The sequence below is a fragment of the Aspergillus uvarum genome (assembly GCF_003184745.1).
Source record: "Aspergillus uvarum CBS 121591 unplaced genomic scaffold BO82scaffold_71, whole genome shotgun sequence".
NCBI classification, from domain to species: Eukaryota; Fungi; Ascomycota; class Eurotiomycetes; order Eurotiales; family Aspergillaceae; genus Aspergillus; species Aspergillus uvarum.
Window position 1 is genome coordinate 43,437 of NW_020291368.1, and position 17,449 is coordinate 60,885.

Consider the following 17,449-nt stretch of genomic DNA (forward strand, 5'->3'; position numbering starts at 1 on the left):
AGGTGACCGGGCAACCCATCGAGGTCCGTGCGTCATGTGATGGCAGCCTGAAAAGCCGGATGTACAAAATCAGGCAATAACGCCATCGGCCCGCTTTCCCCCCTGCTACCGACGTATGCCCTGCCCTGCGCTGTACGGAGCCTAGACTAGTGTACTGTACTGTACATGTGCCCGCTTGCATCAGCCGGAGTCAGGTTGATCTCAACTACTACCTAGTACCCAGTAACTTCCCAGTCCTTCCAGCTTCCAACTGTCTACCCCACCCAGGGACATTTTCTCGCCCAGCCATGTCTTTCGATCGTTTAGATTCACTAGAGTCGCAGCCTACGACTCTGCGCCGCGCAGATGACCCCCACTATCGTGATGACCCTGAGTTTGACCGCTTGACCGAGAGTCTCTCCAACCGCCTCTTTACCCTCACTTCAAACATCACTCGCTTATCAGACCAGATCGCTCTTCTGGGTACGCGTCGAGACACCGAGCGGGTGCGTGAACGAGTTCACAACCTATTGGAGCAGACTCGCGTGGGTTTCAAGGATGTCGGGGAGGGGATCAAGAAAGTAACTACGTGGGAAGACGTCAATGTATGTTGTGTTCCATCTGCGCTGTCCGCGCTATCGCTGGGCTCGTTCCCCTACAACATGAGCGTCGCTGACCTCTACCCACCAGCCTTCTCAAAAATGGACCCAGCAGAAGCTCTCTTCCGAATTTAGAGCTACATTGGAGGAATTCCAGACCGTTCAGCGTCGTGCCCTGGAGAAGCAGCGAGCATCTGCAGTGGCTGCTCGCACAGCTGTGGAAGATGGCGAGCATGCGGCCGAAGATGGCTTTCAGCAACAGCAAGAGCAGCTTCTCGAACAACAACCTCGACTGGCGAACCAAGACGAAGTGGACTTCCAGGAGTCTCTGATCATCGAGCGGGAGGCGGAAATCCGCAATATCGAGCAGAGCGTCGGCGAGCTGAATGAGCTCTTCCGCGATGTCGCTCACATCGTCCATGAGCAAGGAGGACAGCTCGATATTATCAGTGAAAATGTTGAAAGAGTCGGAGACGACACTCGCGGTGCCAATGTAGAGCTGCGAAGCGCAAGCAGGTACCAGAAGAATGCGCGGAATAAGGCCTGCTGTCTTCTGGTCATTCTGGCCGTGATCTTGCTGATCATTGTCCTTGCCGTGGTGCTGGGGTGAGTTTCGCCGGCTTCCGCCGCCCACCTCTAGTCTGCAACATCGCTGGTTGATCCAGCGTGGGTCGCAGCGTTCCCTCGCTTTTGATGATATCCTTCGCATGTACGTTCTATTTGTATGCGTATTTTCCCACTCGTTTTGCAGGCGCTTTGTCGTCTTCACTCACGATTCTCTTAATGAATGACCGGCGCATATGGAGCAGAGGATGTTTATCTATCTACAACGTTCGTACTGTCTTTCTATGCTTGATATCATACATAGTTTCCGTTATACATGGATTGTACACTGAGATGAATTTACCCAAGAGACCCGAAACTCCTTGTGTTCGCCTGTACACGTGCACCGTAAATCAATGAGGAAAATGCGTCGGACTGCCTACAGTCCCGCGAACTTGCTGAACCGCATACGGCAGCCCTCCCAGGTGTTCATCTTAGGCCGGACGTCCAGGTAGAAGCTCAATTTACCCGGACCAGCATTGGCGGCCAATCCAGCGCCGGTGGCCCCTCCCGATGTCTTGCCTTGGTAGAAGTCGATAACGTATTCGACTCTTTCTCCACCACACCTTTCCACAACCCAGTCATGTCGATCAAAGGGTAGCTGGTAGCCCATCAGGTTGTTGATTCGCGCCCGAGGGCTCAGGAATTGAGGGTCAACACCTAAGCCGCGGAATGAGTACAGTTTGGGGCCACCACATTTCTTGCTGCCGGGGTCACTGCTGGGAGCTCGACTCTCCCATTCCAGGATTTGCTGCCATGCGCGCTCGTTGACAGCGTTATGAATAGGGATAATGGACGCGACAGTGGTGGCCAGTTCAGAAGCCGATTCTGTGGAAGAAGGTGTGCTGCCCTTGCGCATCAGCGCCTCGAAGAACTGTCGCTCGGACGGATAGATCCAGTTGCCAGTGTTGGGGTCGTGGCCTGTCTCAGCCTCGTCGTTCGATGGCGCGCCGTGCGATGCGCTCGGGGAAGAGTATGGTGATGGCGGAGCGTTGGGTGAAGCGGGAGATGACGGCTGGGATTGGGGTTCGATGGCTCGTGGGATGCTGCTTACTTCACGATCGGTGGAGAGTGGACGTTGCATCTTCGCCTTTGATTGACTGTCTTCTGAAGGCATTGGGTGAGGAGGAGCAGCTCCTCCGGATGCTTTATTTTGTTGTAGCCATGCCTCGCGAGTTTTGTGGTCAACAGGGCATACTCCGGCTGCCGTGGCAGGCTCGGGGGCGGGCGTACTGGCACCAGCACCCATGAGTATCAGGTGTCTATATAATAAGATGGGATGAGATGGGGATCGAGGGCCAAAAGGGTCGGTGATGGGATTACACCGTGCTGAAAGCGTCTGGCGAATGAGAAGTATGAAAATAGAAATCAAGAACTGGAACCTTGAAGGGAAGCGGACAACTCCGAACAGGCGGAGAAAAAATGGCCGCTCACCGCCTTGAGTCCCGGGGATCAAAACAGCCCCTCTCTTTGCCCAACTGGGAAATCCATTTATTCCCCTCCCCCTCTCGTTGGTCTGGCCGTCTCTTTCTTCAATCACCTCCATCTGCTGCGTTACATCGCCAATTCAATACCATTAAAGCAGCTTGCTGAAGATCAATCATGGCTGCTTCCGCTGATAGTCCCGTCTACCGGGCCACCACGACGGCCCCCGTCAACATCGCTGTCATCAAGTATGTTGCTACTATGCGTCCCACCCCCTATTGCGGTCCATCACGAACCACATTGAGAACCCCCAGAAACTGACAAGAACTCTGCAAGATACTGGGGCAAGCGTGATGCCGTGCTCAACTTGCCTACCAACTCCTCTCTCTCCGTCACCCTCTCCCAGCGCTCATTGCGCACCCTGACCACCGCCTCCTGCTCGGCCATCTACCCTGCCCAAGACGAGCTGATCCTCAACGGCAAGCCCCAGGATATCCAGTCATCCAAGCGCACCCTTGCCTGTCTCTCCAGCCTGCGCGCTCACCGCAAGGAGGTCGAAGCCGCCGACTCCTCCCTCCCGAAGCTCTCTGCCCTCCCTCTCCGCATCGTCTCCGAGAACAACTTCCCCACCGCTGCCGGACTCGCCAGCTCGGCTGCTGGCTTCGCCGCCCTTGTTCGCGCCGTGGCCGACCTCTACCAACTCCCACAATCTCCCCGGGACCTCAGTCGCATTGCCCGTCAGGGCTCCGGCTCCGCTTGTCGGTCTCTGATGGGCGGCTACGTCGCCTGGCGCGCCGGCACCCTCGATGACGGCAGCGACAGTCTGGCCGAGGAAGTCGCGCCCGCCGCTCACTGGCCCGAGATGCGCGCCATTGTCCTGGTCGTCAGCGCCGAGAAGAAGGATGTCCCCAGCACGGAGGGTATGCAGACGACTGTCGCGACGTCGAACCTGTTCGCTACGCGGGCGAACACCGTCGTCCCCGAGCGCATGGCCGCGATCGAGACCGCCATCCAGAACCGGGACTTCCCTGCCTTTGCTGAGATCACCATGCGGGACTCCAACGGGTTCCACGCCACCTGCCTGGACTCGTGGCCTCCGATCTTCTACATGAACGATGTCTCGCGGGCCGCTGTGCGTCTGGTCCACGACATCAACCGGGCCGTCGGCCGCATGGTCTGTGCCTACACCTTCGATGCCGGCCCGAACGCTGTTATCTACTACCTCGAGAAGGAGACCGAGCTCGTGGCTGGCACGATCAAGGCCATTCTCGGTACCAAGGCCAATGGCTGGGAAGGCCCCTTCTACGAGGCTATGAAGGATTCCAGCGCCCCCGGTGTTTCCCTGGACAAGGTGGACTCCCGGGCCGTGGACGTACTCCGGGATGGCGTCAGTCGCGTCATCCTCACTGGCGTCGGCGAGGGACCCGTCAGCGTAACCGATCACCTTGTCAGCGAGAAGGGCGATGTCCTCTCCCACTAAGGCGCTCTCATGCCAAACTCAAAGCCCCGTGGGCATTGACTTCTCACGCCGCGGATTGCCTTGAGATGAAAAGATACCCAAACCGGTCCCTCCTTTGTTTGTTTCTAGTGGAGGGATTGAATTCTATATCCAGAAAGCATATATTCTCGTCTTTTACGAAGCATATTACAACATTAATAATCATTTTGACATTTCAATCGAATGGCTCACTATCCTCAAAGGAATCTATGCTTTTTTGTAACCTTTTCCAAAACCATAGTCATAAAAAAGAAGTAAAGACAGACAGACCACCACCAAGCAGGCTTCCAGGTACACAGACCAGCATGCCTTACCGAGAAAAGGTTCGTTCTAATTGAGCAAAGCCGACATCTTCAGCTCCTTGACAGCAGGCACCTCCTTGCCCTTGCCCACATTGGCAGTGGCAGTCACACTGTCCCAGAAGACGCTCTGCCCGCCGCCGCCCATTCCTAAGGGCTCTTCGCCATTACCAAACCCGCCGAGATCCGCATTCTCGGGCTCCCCAGCTGCCTCCCCCTTGACCCCGTCGTTCGCGGCCACCAGAGCGCCAAACACCTCCTCGCGACTTTCCGTGCACAGCTTCAGCACCTCCTGCATGGCCTTCTCGATGGCGGCGGCGCGCTCGCGCATGGCCCGGCGCAGCAGCGCATCGACGAGCGCCTCAACCTCGCCGACGGTGGAGTTGGCGCGCTCCAGGAGCCGCCGCACGCTGTTGACGAGGTACTCCTCCTCGTAGACGGTGCCCTTCTTGCCACGGGCGCGCTTGCGCTCCTCCTTGCGCCGGGTCTTGGACGTGTGGCGCGACGAGGTCGTCTTGCCGGTCTTGCCCGTGTTGCCTGTGTAGCGGGTGAACATGGAGCGGCCGGCCAGCGTGGACGCGTCCGTCGGCGCCAGGGAGACGTTGTCGGGGATGTCGACATTTCCATCCCCGCCGCCGCCCAGGGTGGGGTCGCCGCCGAAGTATGCCAGCGGGTCCGTGGCGCGGCGGACGCGCAGTTCGCGGATCCGAGGCACCTGCGCGTTGAGCTGGGAGCGGAAGTCGGCCAGGAGGTCGGTCATGGCGCCCATGGCGTCCGAGAGCCCGCCGTCGACGATCTCCGGGATCAGCGCCTGCCGGTCGTGCAAGGCCAAAAGGCGCGTCGCCTCGGAGAACTTCGACCCGCGGCAGAGGAGGCGCGCCGCCGTGGGGACGTCGCGGAGATGGTCGGCGTGGATCTGCGCCGCGGCAACGTAGTCCTTCATCTCTTCGGTGAGGGTGGCGGCCAGGCTGCTGGCGTGCGTGGCGAGTTCCTCGGCGGGGAGGGGCACCATCGTGGCGCAGTAGATGGACTCGCGCCAGAGGTGGGCCAGGTGGTAGCATTTGTATGCATCGGTGTAGAGCGAGAGGGATTCGTAGGCTGGTAAGGAGGGTTCGGTCAATTCAGGAAAAGGGTCTGGGCTTGAGGGGTTTGTTTCACGTACCAATTCCTGCCTCCTTGTACTTGGATTGATCGAACAGGTGGTCAGCGTAGAGATGACTCATGTCACGTAGTTGCTCGGCCTGGTATCTGTACAGATCGATGGCATCCTTATAGAGCGTGTGCTTGATGGCATAGGCACGGAGCTCGTCATGCGCGTTCAGTGCATGGAGGTGTTTCAGGGCTTTAGAAGTGCGTCCTAAGTAGTTATCGATCTCGAACTGGCGTCGGAGTTCGGGCATCTGTTGCAGCTTCCTCAGGAATGGAAGATACTCGCGGGGATCCTGCGTGCTGTTAGCTCATATCGTCGCGAAGAGAATCCGAGGCACCGACTCTCTGGGCTTGTTGGGCAACAAGTAGCGTGAGTTCGAGGTCATAGAGACCCAGTGCATTGTCGTACAGACGGTTGGCATCTGTCAAGAAGCACATATGCTCTACCGCGTCGTCGGCTTGTTCGGAACTTTCCTCTGCTATGTAGTCAGTATTTGGTCCAACAAGTGAGAAGAGCATTTTCCATACCTCTCAACCGCGCAACCAGCTGAAGACCGGCCTCAAGGTCAGGCGGAGACTTGCAGACGTGAGCAGTAATCAAATTGTGCAGGTTGGTATCCAGTCGCTTTTCAAGAGTGGTCAGGAAAGCATCGCAAATCCGGTTAACTTTACTGCTCTTGCTAGAGGGAGCGGATAGAGCAGCAAGGGCGGGGTCTTCAGTCTTCTTCTTTAGCGTGTCTTTGTACAGCGTCTGCGACACATCCTCCTCACTAGACGCAATCGTCAGTCGTATGCCTTGCTAATCAAAGTAGCGTTTACATACCTTAAACGAGAGATAAATTCGTCGATAAAGTCGATTCTCTTGACCTGGTCAACAAAAAGTTGGATGCTCTCCATGAACTGCTCAGGTGCATAGTCATGAATGATGTTCATGTCCACCATCTGACTACGACAGGTCAGGAACGCTGCCCGATAATTCTTGCGGTCAATGAACGACCGGATGCCGGCAAGCACGAGGGCCCGAGGGTATATGGTTTCGATGTTGCCGCGAGGCATCTGTAAAATAACAGCGAATGTCGAAGGCATAACCGTGACCAACCGTCCTCCGCGCTCGATGCTTCTGCAGCGTTCGTCCGTTTCCGGGGTATCAGGAGGTACATCCATTTCTAAGACATGGGCGTTAGTTATCGTATGGTGGGGATAAAGCGGGCTTTCAAACCTTCTGCTCTCGTCAGGTGGACGAATTTGATCAGGTGTAATGAAGTGGTGAAGATGATATGAGCTTGTGTGAGAAGGAAGGAAGTGCAGTTCTTGGCAAGAAGGGTTTTGTTGGCATACAAAGCCCCCGACTTGGTCATAGAGATGAGAAGAGCCTTGTAGAATATTAGTTATCAGGGATACATAGGATCTAAATGGTGGGTATACCTCATCTTCAGAGATCTGCACAGCTTGCGCCCAGTACGTCTCGGCAGAGGGACTTTGGCTCCATGGCATAACTTCGAGCTGGTTTGGGGAGGGCATTGAGATGTAGGAGTAGGTGATCGGTTGGGTTGGTCCTAGAATGTGAGAGAACCAGAGCGATTCATGCCCGAGAGATGCGAACATTGACATGATTTGTTCCGAGTCAGCTGCTTGGTAGGCAACCTTAGTCTCCCGGGTCTCAAGCGTAGTCCGCTCTATGCAGGTGTTATTAGGCCCACTGCTCTTGAGCACGTAGACTTCAGTCTCATTGATGAAAGCGATCTGGCGAGGTCGACTGTTCGGTGCCTCTGAAAGTGGATAGCTGGACTCAAGTATGGGGACAGGGACTGGTTTAGTCTTGAGGGCCCATATAAAGACAGAGAACCGATCGTTCTCGAGGATAGCAATGCGCGTTCCTGACTTGCTGAATGCCACGTCAATGATGTTTGAATCAAGTATCAATTCATTGTGGGCCATAGGGGGCGGAACACCGGCCAGCCTCAAGGGAGTCAGCTTCAAGATTTCTGTCGTATGTCAGCAGCTTGAAGTCATAAATGCAGGGCAAGCACATACCCCCGTCTACAACACCGACGGCACCAACATCAGCCGGGCTTGTAGTGGAGCCATGGGCGACGTCAAACACAAATTCCACGTCCAACATTGATTCTACCCAGTGATTAGCATATGGTCATCCACGAGTGGGGGGCGTATCATACCAGAAGCACCAGCAAAGAACCGCAAGGCCTTTTCTTGATGCCACGTGAAGGTGAAAGGACTGGCGTAACCGGAGTTACTAACGATAGGGATCTCCTGCTTCAAGTAGTAGTGGTAATTGCCCATTGTCCAGAATTGAACACGATCTCTGAGCTGAACAGCGAGAACAGTGGAGTCGACGTTCCAGCTCAGAGAGATATCCGAAGCCCATGCCGAACGCTCTTCCTCTGTAAGACGGAGAGTGAACTCGCCGTGGCGCAAGCCGTTTCTCTCAAAGAACACCACATCGATTCTATCATCGCGTCTCTGGATGCCGGCAATAAGGTTACCATATGGCCTCCAGCTAATGGCACCTTCCAGGCCGTCGACTGGCTCACTGATACTGTCTAAAGCACCCTCACGTGAGTAGACTCGAATCGCGCGGCGCACGCCAGCCTCAACGCTGTTCATAGCGACATAAGCACCATCTCCGCGCCAAGTGATGGTGGTTCTTCCGTCATCATTGGCGCTCAACTTGCCCTCGTCCACTTTCTCTGGGACGGTAGGATCACGGAGAGCCTTGGCCCGTTTACCCTGGAATTGAGTCTCGCGCTTGCCCCAGCCCACGGAGACATGCTGGGAAGCTTTGAGGTCTTCTTGTGTCAAGGTGATCTCGGCAACATTTTCAAACTCTCTAGTCATGTATAGGAAAGTGTTGGCTCGAGTAGTCAAGGCCAGAAGCTCCTCGTCAGGCGACCAAGCGGCGGCTGTGATACCAACATCAACCGAGCCGACAATCTCAATCTTGTCCTCGCCGGGGAGAGGCTCTTCGCGTACGATGACAATATCACCACCTTCCAGAACCAGGCAGGCAGTCAGGTTGTCTGCGAAGTAGTGGAGGGACAGTACGCGATCGCATTCCAGCTCGGGAAGCGGGCATGGCGCATCCCAGGATGCGATGCACTCGAATACATCGGCTCCGACAGGATCTGAGAAATGGGCGTCATGACGCTTCCTCCGCAGCTCGATAACTGCGTTATTTGCTGTAGGACCAAAGGTACAAACGACGGCGTCTGAAGCAGTATCCCAAGCTGTCGCTGTTAGAGGGAGCTCGTTCTGCAGTTGCACCTCAGCGAGGCGGACGGTTTTAAGGTTGCGCATCTTCGGAATAGCAGATCTTCTACCCCGCCGCCATTAATCGACGGCCGCTTGAAGATATTGATGATTCTTTTATGGCAAGAAAGAAGACAAAAAGGAACAACCGACTGGAAGTGAAAGAGTTTCAGACGGCCGTCATAGAATCTAGATCTAGACTAGACCAGTGAAAGAATGGTGTTCTGTTTCTGTTCTTGCGTTTGGGCGGCGGAGCGGTAGCGGCCACACCAATGATTCTCGACGATTTAATTTTCCTTTCCTAGACGGATTTCGACCAATGACTTCATCCATATTCTAATAAGGTATTAGACAATCCGCCGGCACTGCACCAACAACCATGATGCTTCTTGCAACACTGGAGGCCCAGAATCTAAGCAATTCTCTACGTGAAATTATGTAATTAATCCCAGAATTATAATTCTGTATCAAAACCGTGCTCAATTTCTCAACTTTATACAAATTTCCGAAAACATCCGATCTAAGATACACACTCGACCGATCCCCCAAATCCCACCAGTTTCCGTTGCGCGTGCAGATTACACAGCACAATAGGGCGCTTAGCGGGTCTTGTAGGTCTGCCAGACTGTAGTGAGAGTTAGACGATTGCTGAAAGGACGTGCTTGGGGAGCAATGGGTGACATACCAGCGATACCGAAGGGAGCACCGAAGCCGGTGACTAGTGAATGGAGTGAGTGACATTGAACAATGAAAGCCGTTCTCATACGGCGACAGGGGACTAACTCATGAAAGCCCAGTATCTCCAGAAGAAGTACTTGGTGAGGGGGTTGAAGGGAAGGTTGGAACGGGGTCCCTCAGCGTAGTGGTAGGGGCTGCCGAGCTGGGCACGGGTGGTGGAAAAGCCACGACGGGCGACGAAAGAGGTGGCCATTCTGGCGCGGAGAGCGGAGGCGGCGTACATCTTTAGCAGTATTAGAGTCAGTTGTTCAATGGCCACAGAAATGCAGGCAATTACGCACTTTGAAAGAGATGGTAGAGCACGAGTGTCAGGGCAATCTTACTGGAATCATTCAACGGGCGGAGGAAGAGCTGGAGGAGTGGAACGATACTCGCGGCAACGCTCCGGAAGTGCAGTCACGTGGGTATTTCTCCAATCGGGTAAGTTTCACCGGCGGAGAGCAGCAGCTGCCCGCCCGCGGCATTCATTGTGTTAACCAAAAATTTTGGGGCCGATCGCCTTAACCCAACTCTTCGTCTTGGAAGAGAGAGAAGCGTCGCAAGTGTCCAGGTCAGTCCCCGGTCTTGTTTTCGTCGATCGGCCACCATGGATGAGCTTTTCGACGTCTTTGACGACCAGCCTCAGGCTGTCAAGCCGGCTGAGGGAGCACCTAAAAGATCAAAGAAAGACAAGAGCAAGAAACGGCAGGTCAATGGCGATGTCAAAGCAACCGCCGCCGCAACCGCCGCTACGGAGGATATCGATATCCCCGACGCCCCCGACGCCCAGGTCCCTCCCCCCGTGGACGAGAAGGAACCCGAATCAGAAGAAGAGAAGGAAGCCAGCCCTGTTGCAGACTCCAATGAACAACCTGATGCGAAACGTCCGCGCCTCGCGACAAAGGAGGCCGAGCCTGTCTTGGTCGATTCATTCGAAACGGAGCAGGAGCGCGAAGTCGCTGGAGCCACCGGACTGCAAGCTTCGGCCGATTCTGCGTCATTGAAGTTGTCTCACCAAGTTCGACACCAGGTCGCCATTCCGCCGAATTATCCCTACGTGCCTATCTCCCAACACAAGCCGCCGGAGAATCCTGCCCGCGTATGGCCATTTACCCTCGATCCTTTCCAGCAAGTAGCTGTCGCATCTATTCAAAGAGAGGAGAGTGTGCTTGTCTCCGCCCATACCAGTGCCGGAAAGACCGTGGTTGCCGAGTACGCTATCGCGCAGAGCTTGAAGAACAACCAGAGAGTCATTTATACCAGTCCGATTAAGGCGCTGAGCAACCAGAAGTTCCGTGAATTCCAGCAAGAGTTTGGAGATTGTGGTTTGATGACTGGAGATGTCACCATCAACCCTACGGCTACTTGCTTGGTCATGACCACCGAGGTAAGCGCTCTTTGGCTGGGAAGACATTCCGACGCCATTCGCGCTGACGCACCACATTTTCCAGATTCTACGTTCGATGCTCTACCGTGGCTCCGAGATCATGCGTGAAGTGGCTTGGGTCATTTTTGACGAGGTTCACTACATGCGCGATGCCAGTAAGTCTTACGGACCTGACGCTTGCCTTTCCCTTGCATACAACTGACAACTCCGCAGCCCGAGGTGTGGTCTGGGAGGAGACTATCATTCTCCTGCCCGATAAGGTTCGGTATGTCTTCTTGTCGGCGACAATTCCCAACGCCATGCAATTTGCGGAGTGGATCGTGAAGATGCACAACCAGCCCTGTCACGTTGTGTACACCGACTTCAGACCAACCCCGTTGCAACACTATTTCTACCCGGTCGGCTCTGAGGGATTGCATTTGATTGTCGATGAGAAGGGTGTCTTCCGTGAAGATAACTTCCAGAAAGCGATGAGCAGCATTGCCGATAAGAAGGGCGATGACCCTTCGGATGCCATGGCCAAGAGGAAAGGAAGGGGCAAAGACAAGCGCTTGAACAAAGGCGGCCAGAACGACGAGAAGAGCGATATGTACAAGATCGTTAAGATGATCATGCTTCGGAACCTCAACCCTGTTATCGTCTTCAGTTTCAGCAAGCGCGAGTGCGAGAACGGTGCTCTTCAGATGAAGAATCTGTCATTCAACGATCCGTCGGAAAAGGAGATGGTCCAAACAGTTTTCGACAATGCTCTTAAGATGCTTTCGGAAGAGGATCGGAATCTGCCCCAGATTCAAAATCTCCTACCACTTCTGCGCCGTGGTATCGGTGTCCACCACTCTGGGCTGCTTCCCATTCTCAAAGAAACCATTGAGATTCTGTTCCAGGAAGGTCTTATCAAGGCTCTGTTTGCTACGGAGACCTTCTCTATTGGCCTGAACATGCCGGCAAAGACTGTTGTGTTCACCAGCGTAAGGAAATTTGACGGCTTCAGTCAACGCTGGGTTACTCCCTCAGAATTCATTCAGATGTCTGGTCGCGCTGGGCGAAGAGGTTTGGATGACCGTGGTATCGTGATCATGATGGTTGGAGAAGAGATGGACCCCGCGGTTGCAAAGGAGATCGTACGCGGCGAGCAGGATCGGCTGAACTCGGCTTTCCACCTGGGCTACAACATGATCCTCAATCTCATGCGTGTAGAAGGTATTTCGCCTGAGTTCATGCTCGAGAGATGTTTCTACCAGTTCCAAAACACGGCTGGTGTTGCTGAGCTTGAAAAGCGTAGGGTCAATCTACCCCGAACTGCTTACAATCATGCTAATTGATTTCACAGAGCTTGCGGAATATGAACAGAAGCGTGCGAACATGAAGATTGAAGACGAAGGCACCATCCGTGACTATTACGATTTGAGGAAACAGCTTCAGAAGTTCAACGATGAAATAAGGACAGTCTTTACCTACCCCGACTACTGCCTGCCATTTATCCAACCTGGTCGCTTGCTTCAGGTGAAGCATAAGGACAACGACTTCGGCTGGGGTATCGTTGTCAACAGCAAACAGCGCAAGGCGCCGAAAGGCTCGAGTGAAGAGTACACTCCTCACCAGTCACACGTTGTCGACGTTTTGCTCCAACTCCCCGATGGCAATTCTGTGGGCACTAAGACTTTCGAAGACATGCCAGCTGGAGTGCGGCCGCCTAAGGAGGGTGAGAAGACCTCTATGGAGGTCGTCCCAATTGTGCTTAGCTGCATTCAGGCCATCGGAAAACCGCGTGTTTTCCTCCAAAAAGACTTGAAGTCCAAAGACGCGCGGAATTCGATGAAGAAAACTCTTACTGAGATCCACAAGCGTTTCCCGGACGGCATCGCTACTATGGACCCGCTCGAGGACATGCAAATCAAAGATGATAATTTCAAGAAGACTCTTCGTGTGAGTAGACCTGTCCTTGAAGAAATGTTTACATATCGCTAATCATCCAACAGAAAGTCGAAGTCCTGGAGTCTCGACTGTTCACCAACCCGTTGCACAACTCTCCCCGTCTAGCGGAACTGTACGATCAATATTCGGAGAAGGTGGAGCTTGGAAACAAGATTAAGGAGACGAAGAAGAAAATCTCCGACGCCATGTCTATCATGCAGCTCGATGAACTGAAATGCCGCAAGCGGGTCCTTCGTCGGTTCGGTTTCATCAATGAAGCCGAGGTCGTACAACTGAAGGCTAGAGTTGCGTGCGAAATCAGCACGGGTGACGAACTGATGCTCAGTGAACTTCTTTTCAACGGTTTCTTCAACAAGCTTACGCCGGAGCAAGTCGCTGCCGTTCTGAGTGTCTTCGTGTTTGAGGAAAAGACCAAGGAGACCCCTGCTCTAACACGGGATGAGTTGGCCAAGCCCCTCAAAGAGATCCAAGCGCAGGCTCGGATCGTCGCCAAGGTCTCACAGGAATCCAAGCTGGCTGTCAACGAGGAAGAATACGTCAACAGTTTCCACTGGGAATTGATGGAGGTCATGTACGAGTGGGCGAACGGAAAGTCCTTCTCTGATATCTGGTAGGTTCCCTTCTCTTGCTCGTGAAAAGCTCCCCCCCAATGCTAACCTATCGTCTGCGCAGCCAAATGACCGATGTCTACGAGGGCAGCTTGATCCGAGTTTTCCGCCGACTGGAGGAGTGTATGCGCCAGATGGCTCAGGCAGCCAAGGTCATGGGCAGCGAAGAACTTGAGAGCACTTTCGAAACCGCCCTGACCAAGGTGCGTCGGGATATCGTCGCCGCCCAGTCCTTGTACCTATAAAGCACCATGCTATCGTTGTTTCACTCCCCCCCCCCCTCAATTGTGTCTTCTCTCGCCTCGACTTTGGTGGTTGGGCTATTTTTCTTTTTACCTTGGTGGTCGCATATCCGGCGTCAGGCTTCACAAAAAGGTTCATGTATGACTTTTCCTTGCCGTTTCCCGTTTCTCATATCGTTTTTGTGTCTACATATTTCTCTCTGCAAATGAGGGTGTCATTTTTGTGCGACACCCGATTTTAGATGGCGCAATGCTCTTTCAATCCCAGCAGGCCGTTTCCCAGTTGACCTTCGATCGACTCGATCTTTTTCTTCGCGTTCTTTCTATCAATTGGAACTGTAGCCACGATCAAACTGGGGGACAGGTAGATCGGATTGGGCTCTTTATGGAATTTGTGGGGTACTTGGGGAAGCCGACGAAGCTCGTTAACGAATCATGGATTCGATGGCAACCAAAACAAACCCTCTTTGGCAGTGGTGAACACAAAGGATAGAGATGATCTAGTGTCTATCAATAGTCTTTCCCCCACCGAGGGCGTTTACACTTCTTTGAATGAGCGACAGCCGCTGCCAAACCAAAACCCCCAGGAATAGCAGCAAATTCTCAACAAAAGAATGGGGACATTTCCGGGAAGCAAGATCGAGGGCCAAGTTACTCTTTACCTTAGGTCTAAGTAGTGATCTGAGAAGAGCCATGTGGAACCTTGTCCCTGCTGGCGTACACGAACAGTGAATTATTTCTGTATCTTCCATCGGGGTGTACATTGCGCCATACGTTTCAGGTGCAGTCGAGATTCGAAGACCGAAAAGGACATCCTAGTAGGACTTCCCCGTATCGGACGTGGGGACGGGGATTGTCAAAGCGACGATACATATTGTTTGTACTGTACATGTCGGCTAAGAGGGTCGCATGACTGTTACATACTCGCTCTAACATGGAAAGTATTGTAGGAATTGGTCAATTTGCGGGGTGATCCTGAGAGAGAAGGTCGGTGGGGGCAGGCAGGGCTGCTTGAAAGCGCCGATGGGTACGGAGATATCGATCTATGGGCGGAAACTTCAACCTTCTTTTTTACATATATTATCATCCAAGTCTGGCCGATGACAATGTTTAGCGTTGTGCCATGAGTTCTTTAGCGTTCCTTGACTCCGGTATCGGGTAGGCTAATCCTGAAATTGAAGTCTTACTGTTTCGCAGACAATTGCAGATGGGAGGGGAGCAACCCCGCAAGGATGGCGGTGTTTGTTGATAGTGAAGGTTTGGCGCAAGGTCGCTTGCTGCGTTGTGCTCTATCTAGTAGTATCTAGTATCAGACATGCAACTTATCTAAACCCACTCACGTCGAGAGTGCATTGCCTGTGTGAAGCTGACCTAAGTCCCTACTGGGGTTGTATCCATCCGAGTTTCAGGATCACGGCTGGAAATACAACATTGGCGGAGCGTTGATCTATTGGCGCTGGCGCTGCCGGGTGGTGGCCTTGGTCTTGCTGGTGGGGGAGGGGGGTTTGTTGGCGTGAATGACCATGAATCAATCTACTTCGCCTAAAATGAATGGTTCGCTTGCGAGAGAAAGGCCAATGTGTTTATAATGGCTGAAGACCCTTTGAGTACAGTACTTGCCTGACTTGGTATCCTTAACGATGGTGGCAATGCTGTCTGTCATGGTCATATTCGCTCAGATGCGGTTGTATCTGAGTCAACCGGTGTGGTTAATTTCCGAGATGATCTAGATGTGAGACTGCTTTCAGACTATTGCAATCGTGCAGAAAGCAATTCTGTATCGCTCATGTGGGATTCAAGTGCTTCTGAGAGGAAGGAAGGGGTCGTAAAGAGCGAAACGAGAACTGAATCATGTCGGGCAGTTTTTTTCTTATTGTTTAGAGTTGACGCTTGGGGAGGTTGTGGTCATGCGGTCGATGAGGACTATGTGGATGGATTGAGAGATTGCTGCTTTGCTGCAAGACCTCGGAAATTAAAACAATGTACGATTTCCTTGCCACGGGGCTGCGATGCGGATTCTTGCAGACGACGATGAGTTAATTGTTTTATTCAAAAGAGGGAGGGAGCTGGAGACGGTGGTATCTGTATGGGTATAGTCGGAGGTAATCAGTGTCGACAGTACGGATAATCTAGTGATAGAATAATAGAATAGAATCTCTGGTTAGAGAAAGTGCATTGAAGGCTTGCGTTGCCTCCCGCAACCCGTCCCGAGGCTCCACCGCCTCTCGCTCTTCTTTCTTTGCAGTGTCTTTCTCTCTCTCTCTCTCTTTCCCCACCAAGAAGGCAAACAGTCATTAGGTGAACAGGTGAAACTGCCTCTCTTTCCCTTTCTTAGTCTTTCTCCTCCACTTCATTCCCATTCCTGCAACTCCACCACCACTACCACCTTCAGCACCACCATTACTACCACCATCTTTTCCTTTCCCTTGCTTCTTCTTGCATTTCTTTTCTCTTTCCCACACTTTTCCAAAACATTCGCCTCTCTTTCTCTTTCTCTCTCTCTCTCCTAAACATCTCCTCGTGCTCCTAGCTGACGACCTTTCCGTCCCTCGTCCTCGTTTTTCCTCCGTTGGCTACGCTACGACCCTTCCTCTCCTTTTTCTCTCTTGCCCAACCTTAAGCGGTCGGTGGCCATCATCATGAACAGTCTGGTGGCTACACCACCTGTGCCTCCTCACCACTTTTACGAACCTTCTCGCCTCTCTCCTTCCCGTCCAAGTAAGATTAAGATTCCTTATCAGTCCTGCGAAATCGTTTTCCGTATACTGATTGTCCCGTCCCTTTAGTGTCTACCCCAACCCACACGCCCAACCGCAAACGGAAAGCCGATGATGATGGCAACGATCACGATGGCCGAATGTCCGCATCTCCCACCAACTCTCCCGCTTTCACTCCTCGAACCCTTCCATCCAACCGACACCATATCAAGCGTGCTCGCCCAAATGTCAGCGGGCGGCCTCTGTCCCTGCCCCGCTTGCTAGAGACCTTGGACACCGATGCACTCCGGGGCGTTCTCCGCTCCATGTGTGAGCGTCATCCGGCCTTGATGGATGAGGTCATTCATACTGCTCCGCGACCCAGCGTAGCATCCGCACTCCAGGTGCTTCGGAATTATCAGTCCAACCTTCAGTCATCATTCCCGTTGGGCGGCAGCTCTGAATCAGATTACGCGTACAACAGAGTCCGGCAGCCGTTGGGGAGTTTGTTGGATGCTCTCAGTGACTTTACACCACATTTTCTTCCGCCAAACGAAACACAGGCCTCCGTCTCTTTGAGCTATTTAGATGGGGCAACCGACATAATTCACGCTTTGCCCCGGTGGCACACACCCCAAAACAATCTAGAGCGGGACTCTGCGTACGACGAGATTTGCAAGGCCTGGGTCTTGGTGATTCGGGAGGCTGCCAAACGTGGCGGTGGAATTCAGTTACAGTATGGTGGTTGGGATCAGAAACTGGCAAAACACAACCAAAACTCCGACGGTAAACTGCAGGCAGCCGTCAACGAGCTCGGTTCCAGCTTAGGGTGGATGCACAGACCGGATGCCCAAGGCTATGGAAGCCCTGGAGGTAATGACCTTGGATCCATTCGCGAGCAACTCTTGTCGGGCACATACGGGCTCGGCACCCCAGTCAAGGTTGGGCCATGGTAATGCTGCCAACAGTTGACTGTCAGCTTCATCTCCTCCCATCTTCTTCGTCCCTCCGACCTACTCCAAAAAAAGAGCATCCTTCACGACAC

At 53.4% G+C, this 17,449-nt stretch overlaps 7 protein-coding genes across 7 annotated transcripts; 4 read left to right on the top strand and 3 right to left on the bottom strand.

Moving 5' to 3' along the window:
* The first annotated feature begins 125 nt into the window (after positions 1-125).
* On the top strand, positions 126-1,503 carry BO82DRAFT_358446 (SNAP receptor PEP12). Its single transcript, XM_025636292.1, has 2 exons — positions 126-584; positions 670-1,503. The coding sequence occupies exons 1-2, from the start codon at positions 288-290 to the stop codon at positions 1,186-1,188; spliced, it is 816 nt and encodes a 271-aa protein (XP_025487387.1). The 5' UTR covers positions 126-287; the 3' UTR covers positions 1,189-1,503.
* On the bottom strand, positions 1,344-2,533 carry BO82DRAFT_358447 (cytochrome c1 heme lyase CYT2). The gene has a single exon (XM_025636293.1). It carries the CDS (start codon positions 2,428-2,430, stop codon positions 1,561-1,563), a length of 870 nt encoding a protein of 289 aa, XP_025487388.1. The 5' UTR covers positions 2,431-2,533; the 3' UTR covers positions 1,344-1,560.
* Positions 2,534-2,691: 158 nt separating this feature from the next.
* mvd1 (diphosphomevalonate decarboxylase MVD1) lies at positions 2,692-4,304 on the top strand. The gene is made up of 2 exons (XM_025636294.1): positions 2,692-2,854; positions 2,943-4,304. The coding sequence occupies exons 1-2, from the start codon at positions 2,784-2,786 to the stop codon at positions 4,084-4,086; spliced, it is 1,215 nt and encodes a 404-aa protein (XP_025487389.1). The 5' UTR covers positions 2,692-2,783; the 3' UTR covers positions 4,087-4,304.
* Positions 4,265-9,025, bottom strand: BO82DRAFT_436014 (Elongator subunit IKI3). The gene is made up of 9 exons (XM_025641084.1): positions 7,730-9,025; positions 7,587-7,679; positions 6,978-7,537; positions 6,772-6,925; positions 6,376-6,718; positions 6,081-6,322; positions 5,895-6,028; positions 5,566-5,845; positions 4,265-5,501 (listed from the first exon to the last, which is right to left on the bottom strand). Exons 1-9 carry the CDS (start codon positions 8,865-8,867, stop codon positions 4,435-4,437), a joined length of 4,011 nt encoding a protein of 1,336 aa, XP_025487390.1. The 5' UTR covers positions 8,868-9,025; the 3' UTR covers positions 4,265-4,434.
* A 228-nt stretch (positions 9,026-9,253) lies between these two features.
* On the bottom strand, positions 9,254-9,929 carry BO82DRAFT_187198 (cytochrome c oxidase VIIc family protein). The gene is made up of 3 exons (XM_025630491.1): positions 9,881-9,929; positions 9,603-9,780; positions 9,254-9,444 (listed from the first exon to the last, which is right to left on the bottom strand). Exons 1-3 carry the CDS (start codon positions 9,887-9,889, stop codon positions 9,419-9,421), a joined length of 213 nt encoding a protein of 70 aa, XP_025487391.1. The 5' UTR covers positions 9,890-9,929; the 3' UTR covers positions 9,254-9,418.
* A 214-nt stretch (positions 9,930-10,143) lies between these two features.
* Positions 10,144-13,711, top strand: BO82DRAFT_406393 (ATP-dependent RNA helicase MTR4; the record flags this gene model as incomplete). The annotated part of the gene is made up of 6 exons (XM_025639558.1): positions 10,144-10,923; positions 10,988-11,078; positions 11,137-12,201; positions 12,254-12,849; positions 12,903-13,468; positions 13,531-13,711. The coding sequence occupies 6 exons, from the start codon at positions 10,144-10,146 to the stop codon at positions 13,709-13,711; spliced, it is 3,279 nt and encodes a 1,092-aa protein (XP_025487392.1).
* A 2,636-nt stretch (positions 13,712-16,347) lies between these two features.
* Positions 16,348-17,360, top strand: BO82DRAFT_294331 (nuclear envelope protein Cut8; the record flags this gene model as incomplete). The annotated part of the gene is made up of 2 exons (XM_025631818.1): positions 16,348-16,426; positions 16,495-17,360. The coding sequence occupies 2 exons, from the start codon at positions 16,348-16,350 to the stop codon at positions 17,358-17,360; spliced, it is 945 nt and encodes a 314-aa protein (XP_025487393.1).
* Between the last annotated feature and the right edge of the window lie 89 nt (positions 17,361-17,449).